The 14,419-nt window shown below is 36.8% G+C and overlaps 1 protein-coding gene across 1 annotated transcript in view; it reads right to left on the bottom strand.

Moving 5' to 3' along the window:
- LOC133519058 (agrin-like) overlaps positions 1 to 13,936 on the bottom strand; it is a 267,117-nt gene extending 253,181 nt beyond the window's left edge. Inside the window, exon 1 of the mRNA XM_061852946.1 lies at positions 12,044 to 13,936. Within this exon, the coding sequence (XP_061708930.1) occupies positions 12,044 to 12,596 (553 nt within the window). The 5' untranslated portion in view covers positions 12,597 to 13,936. The remainder of the gene's footprint in view (positions 1 to 12,043) is intronic.
- Between the last annotated feature and the right edge of the window lie 483 nt (positions 13,937 to 14,419).

The raw sequence follows: 14,419 nt of genomic DNA, 5'->3' as shown, positions 1-14,419 counted from the left end.
AGGCCCTTTCGCTTAATTCGTGGGGAACAACAAGCCCACCCGGTCGGACAAAGCTGACCCATCTCATTTAATTATTGCTTCTCCGCGACCCGAGTTACGTATGCATGACGAAATCACAGTGGAACCTCGATAACTCGAACCTATTTAGAGTGAACTTATAACTTTCGAAACATTTAACCTCATTTTAAATTCCATTCACCTAATTGTTTTCTCCTTAAAAACAATACAATTCCATCAAAAACATTACTTGTAAAAAAAATGCATAACCTAATAATACTTAAGTGTGTGCGTAAAACACCATACCTAAAAGTATCATACTGCATTAGTTTCAATTTGGATATAATTTTGTTTAATATCAAAAAACATAATTTTACCAAATAACAAGTTAAGTACGTTCAGCCAAAGTAGCCAAATTATTCTCATCTAAACAGGATTCCAGTATAATATTCACCTCCAATTACTAAATCAGACCTAAACATACTTACATAACAAAAAAATTGTAAAATATTTCGCCTCTATTACTCTAAAACCTCAGTGACTCGTGTAAATAATATGTGTTAGACAAATAGTTTCTTCTTCTGTCTCCATATTATCTCTCTAGTGTCGAAAACTCGTTAACATGATATTTTTTGTGGTTTATCTTAAATTCGTGTTACTAAGGTTTCACTATACATATTATGACGATCGTTCGAGTCCGGAGCATGCCCAGCCACGAAATATTATATTGTAATATATTGTTTCTACCCTTTTTCTATTTTATACGTGCCCCGTGGAGATACCTGCTGGGCGATAAAACTAAGTTTATTACCATTAAACTGATTTTTTAAACACACTGTCCGTGTTTTTATCGATATCGGTCTAACAGCTGACAAGCTCGCTACCGTTTATCAATTGCGATACAATTCACAAAGAAACACCACTTTGAATTACAAACTGATCAACGTACAGGGAAATGTCGTTTAATATTACTATTGGTATATTAAAAATTAGAAGCGCTGGTGGCCTAACGGTAAGAGCGTGCGACTTTCAATCCGGAGGTCGCCGGTTCAAACCCCGGCTTGTGTCAATGAGTTTTTTGGAACTTATGTATGAAATATCATTTGATATTTACCAGTCGCTTTTCGGTGAAGGAAAACATCGTGAGGAAACCGGACTAATCCCAACAAGGCCTAGTTTTACCCTCGGGGTTGGAAGGTCAGATGGTAGTCGCTTCCTTAAAAACTAGTGCCTACGCCAAATCTTGGGATTAGTTGTCAAGCGGACCCCAGGCACCCATGAGCCGTGGCAATGTGCCAGGACAACGCTATGAAGAAGAGAGAGATTGGTATATTAAAAATTGAAAAATTTACGCTTCCGGCAGGACTTGAACCTTTTTAGCGAACTGATAAAAAATAACCAGAAAAATAAAAAGTATTTTTTTCATAAGATCTAACGTTTATGTCTTACTAACAAAACGTATTAAATATTAAGTTATTTGGCTAGATTTTGCCCAGCTACATATCAAAAATTTGAATATTCCTTATTTTTAATGTATTGAATTGACTGATTGACTAAACAGATGGGCGCAGAAATTTGTAGCTTTATCTTGATTACACGCATACTCCAAGGCAAGTGTAAACAATTGGAAATGCCTTGTCACACAACAATCGATTATCTTCAAAATTGACCGGTGTCTTTGAGAAATTAAGTAAATTTACGCTCGTGAACATACCCTTATCCTTGAACTTTTATTCACGCAATTAAAAAAATATGGTTTGTTGAAATCATCTATCAGTAGAAATTTATAAAAAATACTTAGTGTTAGTAGGGTAGACCGGGGACAATTGAAACACGTTAGTTTTGAAACAAGTAAAAATTCTCGAAAACTACAATAACTACGCATATGACACACGATATGATACTCTGGCTACGCGGTCAGAAACTTTTGAATCCTAGGCCAATAGCGCTCTGATAACCCGAGAGCGATGCGGCAGTGTAAAGAAGCCGGTCAAAAATTTCGCGGTATATAGTACCTGTGCTCGCATACTTTTTTGTTAAATTTCGTTTACTTGTGTATTTTGAGTACACGAATTCTTGTTTGGATGAGAGGAAAACCTTAAAATGTTGACTTTGGTTTTTGTGCTTTTTCCATAGAAACAATTTATGATTTTTTTTTTTAATAAATGCACCCATGACGGATATTCGTAGTATGCCAAAAAATCACAAATAATATGTAGAATAACTGTTTGCGAAGATATTACCGTATTTGTTGCTGTTCTTGAGATATTTTGATTTTTTGTTCCGGCTCCATACATTTTTTTTGAAAAAAAAAAACATAACTACTATTTTCAACCCAAATTGTCTGAAACGTATAACTTAGCATTAACATACTGGGCAAAACCCATTTTAATTTAAAAAAATGTTGACTTTGGTTTTTGTTTTTTCCATAAAAACAATTAATCTTCTTCTTCTTTGCCTGTCCCTCGTCCCAGTTTATCTGGGGTCGGGTCTCCTTGTATGTCTGCGCCAGAGTGCTCTGTTCTGGCTTGTCTGCGTACTCAGGTTCTCTTTCCGGATCTCTTTTTGCATATCCGACCACCAGGTGTCGGGTGGTCTTCCCCTTCCTCGGGATTGGTTGGGTATATTTAGGGCCTTTTTTACAGAATGGTCATCGTCACATCTAAGGATGTGGCCGTACAAGCCGTATCAGCGCATAAAAACAATTAATGATTTTTAAAAAAACCTCATTTGTGACGGATATACAGTGTGTCGCCGATCTTGGAGCTTTAAATGTAAGGATACTACTCGTCAAATCGATCTAATTTTGTTTTGGGGCATTTAAAAATAAATGAAAATTAGATACTTTATTAGTCCTCAAAGTTTAATGGTTAAGTCAGTGTATTGGATTTTGCGATAATATCGTCATTTCGTTGTACGAGGGTGAGATTACATTAATACCTTGGTACGGGGGCCTTTCATTGATAATTTTCAATTCCTAACTTTTCTTTCTAACATGGAATAAAGAGGATTATCTTTGTGTTTCGCCTTCTTGTAGCCTTACAACTTGCTTAAAAACCTGTTAAAAACAGAAAGTTGACATTGGCAATAAAAAATACCGTTGACGTATTTCTGTCAAATTATTTTATTCAATAAATACAAAATGCCGAATCAACCGTTTACTGCGGCAGAATTAACTGATATGGTGTTGTTGTACGGGGAAACACGAGGAAATGGAGCCGGAGCTCTCAGACTTTATCGAGAACGGTTTCCCAATCGTAGGCATCCACATAACTCTCGTGTAATAGTGAATGCTGTTCAACGAATAAGAGATGGCCTACCGATTACCGGAAATACGCTGGAAGCAGTGGGTAACAACCCTTTGCCATTACGATTCCACGGCAGAGTTTTAAATTATTTTACTGACCATCCTCTCTCAAGTACAAGGAACGCAGCTATAATTTTTGAAGTCCACCACTCGGTACTTCATAAAATTTTAAAGAAGAACAAACAGCATCCTTTCAAACCAGAGAGAGTACACACATTGCTTTCGAGGGATTTCCCAATACGTAAAGCTTATTGTGATTGGTTTTTACGACAACATGGTCAAAATGCGGACTTCCTAAAAAGTATTATCTGGACCGACGAAAGCACATTTTGCCGTAATGGTATGTGGAATCGCAGAAATGTCCATTATTGGTCAGCGGAGAATCCTCATTGGGCTAAGGAAACTGGTCATCAATATCGATGGTCCCTGAACGTATGGGCGGGTATTATTGATGAGACCATTATTGGCCCAGTGTTCATTGATGGCACACTGAACTCTGATAAATACCTGATGCTTTTAAATGAGCACGTTGTAACTTTTCTAAATGGGTTGCCTGTTGGCCGTGCCGAAATTTGGTATCAGCAGGATGGTGCACCGGCACATTCTTCGGTCGCAGTCCGTAACAGATTAAATGAAATCTTTGGAAATCACTGGATTGGAAGATTTGGTCCTCATCGATGGCCACCAAGATCACCAGACTTAACGCCATTGGATTTTTATTTATGGGGGGCGATAAAAAATGATGTGTATGCGACACCGTCTGAGACGATGTAAGTTATGAGAGAAAAGATCATTGCCAGTTTTCGTAAGATTCGTTTGGCTAGTTTACGATCTGTTCACAGAACAATCTTAAGACGATATGCAACTTGCATGCGACGAGAGGGCAGGCATGTTGAAATTTCAAGAAGAAACCGAGAGTGAATCTTACTGTTTAACTGATAAATAGGAGCTGTTCGTTTTAAGTGTTAGATTTTTATTGTACTTACTTCTAACAATAAATTAGGTTCTCACAAAAAATGTTGCTTTTACCTTTCTTTTCCTAAAAATTGCCTTCAAAACAATAATACCATAGCGATACTTGGAAGTAAATTAGATTATCATTTAATTGTTAGATTCTAATGAACTTGACGTGACATTCATTTGACATTTGACGTCTCTTAAAGATAAACATGTATTAGTTACGATGACAAGTTAACATCGGATTACGTACATTGAAAATCACATTTACTTTGTATGAAAATAATTAAATTAACAAATAGCATTTTTTTTAAGAAATTGTAAAACAAAAGTTGCTTAGTTTGGTGAGTAGAATCTAGCCTTACATTTAAAGCCCCAAGATCGGCGACACACTGTATGTAGTATGCCAAAAAATCACAAATAATTCGTAGTATAACCATCTGCGAGGATATTACCGTATTTGTTACAGTTCTTGAGATATTTTGATATTTTGTTCCGGCTCCATAATTTTATTTTGAAAAAAAATCATAACATACTATTTTCAATTAAAATCGTCTGTAACTTATAACTTAGCATAAACACATTCACAGCAAAATCCATTTCAATTAAAAAAATCTTAAAATGTTGACTTTGGTTTTGTGCTTTTTCCATAGAAACAATAAATGATTTAAAAAAATCCGCACCCGTGACGGATATATGTATTATGCCAAAAAAATCACAAAGAATTCGTAGTATACCCACCTGCGAGGATATTAAGGTTTGTTTTGCGGTTCTTGAGTAATAATGATTTCTTGTTCCTGCACCATACATTTATTTTGAAAAAAATTCGTAACTCGACAATTTTCATTTCAAATCGTCTACAACTCAATGCTGGGCAAAACCTATTTCAGTCAAAAAAACATAAAAATAACAACTTCGGTTTCTATCTCAATGAGAGCCGAATTTCAGCCCACTGGCTCCACTTCTCACATCCATCCTTAGGTCCTAACCTGCCGGAGGAAATCTTTTATTGATGCAACGCCGTATTTCACGAGCTGCACATTCAACTATATAGACGCATATCCTTCTAACTATAAAAATAATAAAATAGTTACCTACAGGTGGTTAAATATGATTGTTTCAATTGTCCCCAGTCTACCCTACCTCCTAACAATAAATATTTTATTTTGACACAGGGTCAATAATTTCTTTTTTAGAAACAGTTTTGTCCATTAGGTGCACTTTATTAGTGCTTAAACGTCTTCCAGATAAAATGCCCTCCTGCGGTGTATTTTAATCATATTCCATTTACAATAATTTGCATTTCGTTCACGGTTTAATACAATAGGTACCCTTGTCAGATAAGAAACAGCTAGTTTGGATAATTTAGTTGCTCCACTGTTCTTGGAAAAGTAAAAAAATATTCAAAGTGGATACCTAATATACATACAGGCCGTAAGACATTGGCTTTTTTATGTTCTTGTCGAGTAAATTGCATGGGATAGCAGTAGGTATCCGAGGCATCGCGGCTGGCGCCCACGCGTCCACAACTATGGCGCTAATAGCGCCGCGCACTGCCATTACGAAGCCCGACCTATTGTTCGGTCATTTCAATGTCGAAAGCCAACTTTCCGTATCCATTTTAACCGTAAATACGTGACTAAATTACTCCAAGTCAATCTCTAGAGTAAACGAATCACCTTTTGTGTTTAAAGTTTGAAATTACGAAACGAATAGATTCAGATAAATTGATATTTACTGAACAAACCTTCAAAGTATAATCTAAAAAGTCAGACCATTTTTCAGACGGAATGACATTTGAGTAATGCAAAAGGTCAAAGTCCCGCACAAGAGTATCTATGTATTATAGGTAAACGTACATAAAATATATTAGCAAATCGCCCTTAAAGAATTCCAATAAGTTTTTTCTGTTAAATATTTCACTATTATTTTACCTGAGGTGACGTTAATCTTGATCCTGATTGATGAAGGTGCGAGTTCTTCTTTCAATTACGATTATCAATAACTACATGTTTTACCAACTTTTTATAAAAAAAATAACTAGGTAGCAAGAAATAACATGTCAAGTGCAAATTAATAAGTAATATACTTTCCATAGTAATTGAGTAAACGGTGGATGAGAAAGTCAAATAGAAGTGTTAACCTAATCTTACGTATATACGTACCTATATCATACCTTCGTTTTAATGCCAGGATATCCTTTCAAAAATAATTATCTTTACACTCGTACTATTAACAGTACGAATAATCGTTTTGTTATAAATTTGTTTTTTAGCAGTGTGATATTTATAAAATAATTTTAAATGTATCTTTATGAAAGCTATGTATCTTTGAATACTGACTCAAAAAAATGTTGAAACAGTTACAAATAACGTAATGAGAACTAGCAAATAAGCGAAGAGTGTTTTATAGCCTCCACGCTTGAACACGCCGACACCTTATTCGTACTTGACGACAAATATTTACCTTTCAAGGCGGCGTTTACTCTGTCCAAATCGTAAAGTGACAGTGGAAGGGGCTCGTTTAACAGGCGCAGTCGGGGCGCGCTCCCACTGTTGAAGCCTTTATGGAATCCGTCGCTCAAAAATATTCCAGAGGAATGTCTGTACAACTTGTAAGCGCACTTATTCGTCCGGAGCCAGTCCACAAACACAATTGCCCCATTCAATGTACGCGCGTTCCCTGAAAAGATGCGACTTTTCAACTCCTCCAAGTCTCCTTTCATAAGTAAACGTACGTATAGTTTATAAAACATAAACACTTTCGCATTAGGTTTCGTTCCATGCTTTATCTTCCTCACGCTTAAGACCCTAGCTGTGAAAATGTACTTAGATTCAGACACGGCAGACGACAGAATCTCGTAGTCATTAGTAATCGTCTCGTTTAAAACACATTTGGTAGCATTTATATTTTTCTTGCGGTGTATCGTATCCCGCTTCTTTACAACTCCCCTTATAAGGAACTGGGCATGAATTATCGTGATGATGTAAAGTAACATCACTAAAAAGTGTAGCTTCATTTTTATTGTGTGAGCTTTTTTGTGGGTTGGTATATATGAGTGTAAATAAAACCCATTTTAGTGTTCCTACTTGGAAGCTTTTGATTGAGATGGCTCGTAAACACGCGGCGAATACAAGGTTGCGCAAGAGTCGATGGCGCCGGCGAGACGCGTGCGCTAGCGCAGCCTCACGCGTAGACTGGAGACCTCGCAATTCGCTGCAACCTTCGACAACGTAAACAAACGTGGACTTACCGTAAGCATTGTGGCATTTCTAATTAAGGAGTTTATTACGCAATCTGACCAGAGAATACCAGTGATGGCAAAAGCTTTGTAAACTAATTTACGAGATGGCTGCCAGTCTGATTTGGGAAATTAGACTTAATATTGTAAGAGACTTGCCAGTGTGGAGTAAATGGGTGCAAGTTAACAGTTATTGCTAAACGTGCCAGCTGACTACGCGACTGAATATTCATGTGGGCGGGAGTGCTCAGTGCAGGCTGTAGGAAGGGTGGATAAAAACTTTCCCGATGTTTAATGCTCTTTACATATTCTTAATTTTTGCATACTAAGCCAAAGTTTCCGTTGATTGTGCTAAACTACGCTTGAACTTATTCAGCGGCAAATTAAAATTTTATAATAATTAAAAAGTAATTATGAGCAAACAAGCGAGGCAATTTGTTAAAAATTTTGAATTTTCTCCCTATTTCAGAAATACTTGATAAGTAAAGGTAAAAATATGCTTTCTCCTTCGAAGTTCTTTGTTCGCTGTTTCTTTATGACTATATAATCAACAGATCATAATGTCAAAAACCATAAAATGCTATTGAAAATAAATAAATAGCTTGAGCAACTTTTAATTTAAGATTTACGAATTGTAGTTCAAAGTTGTTCCTGTTTAGTTTTTGCTATCTCCTCGTAAGTAAGTGATTGCAAGTGCTTACACGAGGAATTTGGAAAGCGGTGCTCGCGTGGGCGGGCGAGTCGCGCCGCTCGCCGCTCGCTTGACGAATCTTCCACCTAGAGCTCACCAACATGCGTCGTTAACATTTCTCATTTGCCTTAATTTAACTGTCTTTCTTAATACCACGAACGACTGAAGGTCATCTAATCAATATTCAATCTAATCAGAATATTATGTTAAACACAGTGTATGTCACATAAAAAACAGTTAAAACTGTTATTGTTTTAATCTTATGACTTTTAAGAACTTAAATTGGCTGATTTAAATGAATAATAATACTGTCATATTGGTTCAGTATTTTATAAACTTAAAACATTCAGTAGTTAATTACTCAATCGCATACGATTACCAATATTACGCAGGACTAGAATTCCTTTCCTTATAATTATTTACTTTTATAATAAATACATTTTTAACAACTATTTACCACACAGGAACAATTTGTTTTTATGAGTTCCTGACTTTGGCACTGATATAGGTAATTGAAGTGCCATTGTAACGGAGTAACTGATGTGATACCTCTGTCTGTGTGTGTTTTAACTCGTTAAAATGGGGTCATGAATCTTTGCCAGATTTTTGATGAGGCTCATTGAAGCCTAGCTGGCTGGCTGGAAGTCCGCTTTGGCTACTATGCCCGTAATTGGCGTAAGCACTAGTTTTTACGAAAGCACCTCCCATGAGTCCGGTTTCTTCACGATGTTTTCCTTTACCTAAAAGCGACCGGTAAAATTAAATATCAAATGACAATTTGTATATAAGTTCTGAAAAACTCATTGGTGCGAACCGGGGTTCGAACCTGTGACCTCCGATTTTAAAATTTGCACGCTCTTATCGCTAGGCTACCAACGCCCATTTTATATGAATAGTTATTTAATATGTATAATATAGCATGACGTTACACAAGCCATATCTACTTTGTATAAAGTGCTTTTAAACTCTTTTTTTTGTAATCTCTTGTTTCCACCTAGTTATTGCATGTTAGTTGTACTTTTGTGGACATCTGTTATTGGCTATGTTTTCTGTTCGCTGTGCTATGTATTACTTTTTGTATTGCTGTTAAAATAAATAAATGACAGAAAAAGCTGCGAATTAAATGTTTATCTTCGTGTGGGGTAAAGTATTATCGCGATGGCAGAACTAAACCATTACTTTCCCTTCAATCCACGCCTCCTAAGATGTTAGCCCACGATACCATTCAAGCAGCACATATTTTATTGGTAAACTTTCAATAAATCGATGTGGTAGGTATTCAAACTGCCTATTAGAACTAATTACTCGATTAATTACACCCTTTGATACAAGGACATTTCGATTTCTTATGTAGGTACCCTGTTATTAAGATATAGGAATAATGTAGCTGGTAAATTGGTTTAGTTTGAAATTATTTTAGTTAGAAATATACGAGTACAGAACAGCCAGTTAATCACACAAAATTGTAAATGAGCCATGTGATGTGACTCATTCATATAAACATGCTGGTGCTAGTGTAGCCACGCATATTATAAAAACCTAAAAAGGGGCTTAATTTACCGCTTAGGCAAATACTTGTAGCAAAGAGAATTTGCATCGTTTCGAGCGATGGCGCCATAAGCTTTGGCCTATGCTCTCTTAGATGGCGCCACTTTATGATATTTAAAATTTTTAACACATATATATGAAAGAATAAGGTTCAAAGTCAAATGACGTCCTAAAAGATTTAATCATGTGTCGAAAGATGGCAGTAAATTTATTGTGGCTACCAAGTTTTCTTTAACAATCCACCTCTATTTCAAATTCTCTTTGCTTGTAGACACTAATTACTATTATAATACTACTTTGAAAAATACGAAATACTAAAATTAATAATTATGAATAGTGATCATTGCCTTCATGTGATAATTCTGCCATTTGTAGAGTTAGACCATTCTATGTTGGCAGCGATTTTGATAGCCTAGACGGTGCAAGTGTTACTTTAAACGTCTAATTTCTAGGAAATTGTGACGTTTTCTTAACACTTTCACTGTCTGGGTTATCTAAATCGCTGCCACTTAGCTTGGTCTGGCATACGTCGTTTTTTTATTGTAAGTTTACAGAGATAAATAAACACAGGTACGTTTAAACCTATACGTAGACTTTGTGTATTAAAGGGCGCTAATGAGGTTCTTAACACGCAAAACGCAAATTAAGTAAATATTATTGACTTCAAAGTCATGTTATCCATAAGAAATAAACCATAAATATATTGAGAAAATTATGAGGATATTATGTATATATAGTAGGTTAAATTAAAACGCACATAAAATTAATACCAAAGATTAGAAGATCTCATCCACCCAACCGGCCACGTGATTTGTTGTATTTCTTGTCGCAGTACTAATCTGTTCGCGGGCCGGGCGCCGCGATACGTATCACTCGCGCTCGCCGTGAGAATCCCCGCAGATAAACCACCAGATCCAGACGTACGCGATTTAATCTGCTTCATTAGACATCAAGGCACTGCATAGTCTAGATGCACACAGATCAGTGGGAACACAAAAAGGTTTTACTCGCAACAGAGCACGTCCTGATTAAGAGAACGCGAGACATTGCAAACGACAAGATCCAAATAGAATAAATAATTTCATGAAATATTATGATTTACATGATTTCAAACGCATTTATCTGATCCTTATAGCATCGGTATCGAGAGTGCGATAGCTAATACTTTAGTATGGTACCTAAGGAATAAGAGTCATCGTTAAGTGATTTAATTAATAATTATATCGTGTAGAACGTTATCTTACGAAGATTTAGGTTGTTTGCTCAAATCTCAGAGTAAATAGGTACAACCTATAACTTAAAGCATTAGCATAATGTTTATGTTCACCATTGTCGGCAAACACAAACGAAGCAAAAGCATTCGCTCCATTAAGTTAACGAACAGTTGTCGAGATGTCGATCAAAATCACATCTTAATGCCTTCCATAGCGTACCCTGGGCGGCGAGTGTATGCATCTCTTACACTTTAATGTCCTCCACATAAGACGCAAGAATCTTGACTGTCTTGCCCAGCGTACGTGCTTTACGGGTACAACACCCACACTTCATTACAAAGTATGATCTTGAACCAAAGATTGTATGTCGTGTCGTTTTGCTCTATTTTCTCAATGCTGACGTTGTTCATTATCATGTCAGATTTTATTGTTCAAAGGCGAAATTAACAATGATTACCAGGCACCTTTCATTGAGACTTATAATTATTATAACTTACAATAAAAAAAATGCAACAACCTCGTTCGTTAAAAGTTTGTCGTCAGACTCGTCGGTCAAACGCAAGTAGTTAGTTTAACTACTTGTCAATTTAATATCCTGAGCGTTAAGCAGTTATGCTGTTAGACGATTAATCATTCGAGCCATAGCGGCAAAGCGCGTAAGAGATTTACGCGCACGAGATGATGCTCTGGGATTGTTGACGGCCCATTATTGTAACACAAAGGATTTTAAATCGATATTATCGATTTCACAAATTTAAGATAATTGCTATAAACACGATTTCAATAAGATTTGCAAATAAACAGTTACAGCACTTTTTCTAATTTGTGTGTGTGTTACGTTAATTCATATTACAAGTGACGATATATTATACTTTCTCATGTTAACATCTGAAAGCTTATCCAGTTGGAAACGTCAGTCTGTTTTATCGTCATTAATTCCTGTCACTGCCGGTATGACGTATCACGCTCCTTCATACCTACTTAGTTATATACATACATGATACAATAAATACATGTATAGTATATTTTAGGCATGAGTGTGTTGTTGTGTTGTTATGCGGAAATGTTGAACAAAATAAAAGCATTACCTGTAACAGCTGCATTAATTCGGTCAAGATGATACAAAGTCAAAGGCACTGGGTCAGTAATCAGCTGCAGGCGAGGCGTGGGGCCCCTGACGGCAGGGCTGTCACTCACATTGCTGAAGAAAATTGCGGACAGCCGAGGCCTCGGCCCTGGAGCACAGGACTCTCGGGTCCGAGACCGCTCCAGCATCAACGTCGATCCACTCCACGTCTCGGCTGATCCTTCCAACTTCACAAACGTCCTTAACTCACTCACGTCTCCTTTAAGCACTCGCCGCAGATGCACTCGATACAAGTTCGATCGCTTTGCATTATCCTGCCCTGATCTCTTCTTCACATTTAAAACCTTCCCAGTGAATATATACTTCGATTTCCCTATCGCTTCCATCAACGACCACTCGTTCTCGATAATCGTCTCATTAAAAGGACAAGGTGGCAGAATCGCGCGGTGCCGCCGGTGCGCGCTGGACCTTTTTCTCACTTTGCCGCGGATCCTGATCTCCGCCGCGACGATCGCCGCCACGATAACATAAACAATAACCATCGAAAGCTTCATGTCGCACAATCGCTTGTTAAACACTCTTAAAAGCCGGGACTACAAATGTATCTGTCACATTATATCTGTTATTTATGTGTGCCGAAGGGCGTAAAGTAGCGGCGGCGATCTATTAAAGGAGCGAGGCGTTGACATCTCACTAACAGAAAGTCGTCAAATCAGTATTTAATTTCCAGATGTAATGTGTTTAAAATGCAAGTGAGCCTCATGCAAGACTGGAAGGCATAGTGGTCGTAGCAGATCGTTATCGTGTTAGTAAACAATCGTAGGGCGCGATCGATGCGACGCGGACGCGTGCGCTCGCGCAGTTTCCCGGCGCCGACTGGAGCCGTACCGCCTATCAGGCGCAGCCTCCCGAGAATAAGCTCATCGGCCCACAAGTATTGTACCTAAACACTTAACTTCACTTTTATGTTAGTTTTGTTGATTGCTTTTACAACTATAAACAACTTTATGTGCATGAATTTAAATGGTACTTTCAATTATAATTTGTTCGACGCACGGTACTAACACTAATGGATTGTACAAATAAATGTTTATCGTATAAATTACAGTTACATATGAGTCACTTGAGGTATGACAAATCGATCCATCCCTCAACCGTGTCCAAGTGAGATAAGATCCTTTTAGTTCATATAGTCACAGGCCAATCGCCTCTATCTATCTATCTATGATCATATTAAGCATAACGGGAGTTACGACTGGTGAGAATGTGAATTTATATAAATAAGATTAAATTATAATTAGTAAGAATAAAAATAACAATTTGTAGAAATGTATACCAAACTGCTCAATTAAAATATATTTGTTTTGCTCCAAAAATATTTAACATGACTTTTTTTTCGCCAACTGTACTTTTATTCAGAGAGTCGTCCTTTACCACTCATCAATATGATTCTAAGGATACTACAAACACGGCGAGATAACGTTGAGTTGTTGCAATTAATATATCCTTTGGCCACCTTTGGTCTCCAGAGTAAGGGGTAATCAGACGTTACTTTGCGGCAATCCATATTAATCAAAACAAAACTTAACTTTGCTAATTCGCAAAATAATCACGCCCTAGTCAACAAATCTCCTGATGATGCCTTGTAGAGAATCGAAACACGTGTCGAATTTTGTACCATTGGTGGTGGTTTGTTATATTTATTTGCGTATTTATTTCTGCGGTGATGGGAACATTAATTACTTGCAAATGATACACAAGTAGGTAAGTATCTAAGCATGTAAAAATATGTCACAAATGCAGCAATTAAAATTTGGTTGGAAGTAGATTTCTTGGACTCTTCCATTCTGATATTTAACTTCCCATTCCATAAATAACGATACTTTTACCTAAATTGTTAATTGAAAGTACCCTTAAGAAGTACTATGTACGTTTATACTTAGTCTTTTTTAATACTCATGTATTTTATTTTCCACGTATTCGAAATGAAAAGTAGAGTGCTCAACTCGGGTGAGGTCAGGCTTGTCAGCCTTTGGTTAACGATCTACTCGTACTATTTTTTTCTATTTCTTCACTCTTCTGGAGAGAATCTGCAAATAAGTTACCAATGCAAAGAAAGTTTCACCTGTTATACTATAGCTAACTTGGGTCTGAAGCTATATGTATTTAAGTAGATAAGACAACGCGCTGAGACTTGATCAGTTGGAATACTTTGAAGTCGAATAAGTATAAAAAGTTATGGCTGAACATAAGTTTGTTATGTACTATAGTTTCTGCCCACCATTTCGTTTGCGTATAATTATTTTTTCCATAATAAATTCGACTCCCTTTACACCCCCTAAGGGATGATTTCCTTAACAAAGTGTCCTATTTAATA

This window comes from Cydia pomonella, chromosome 6 (assembly GCF_033807575.1).
Source record: "Cydia pomonella isolate Wapato2018A chromosome 6, ilCydPomo1, whole genome shotgun sequence".
Taxonomy (NCBI): domain Eukaryota; kingdom Metazoa; phylum Arthropoda; class Insecta; order Lepidoptera; family Tortricidae; genus Cydia; species Cydia pomonella.
The sequence above is the reverse complement of the archived record's forward strand: the minus strand, read 5'-3'. Positions and strand labels throughout refer to the sequence as shown.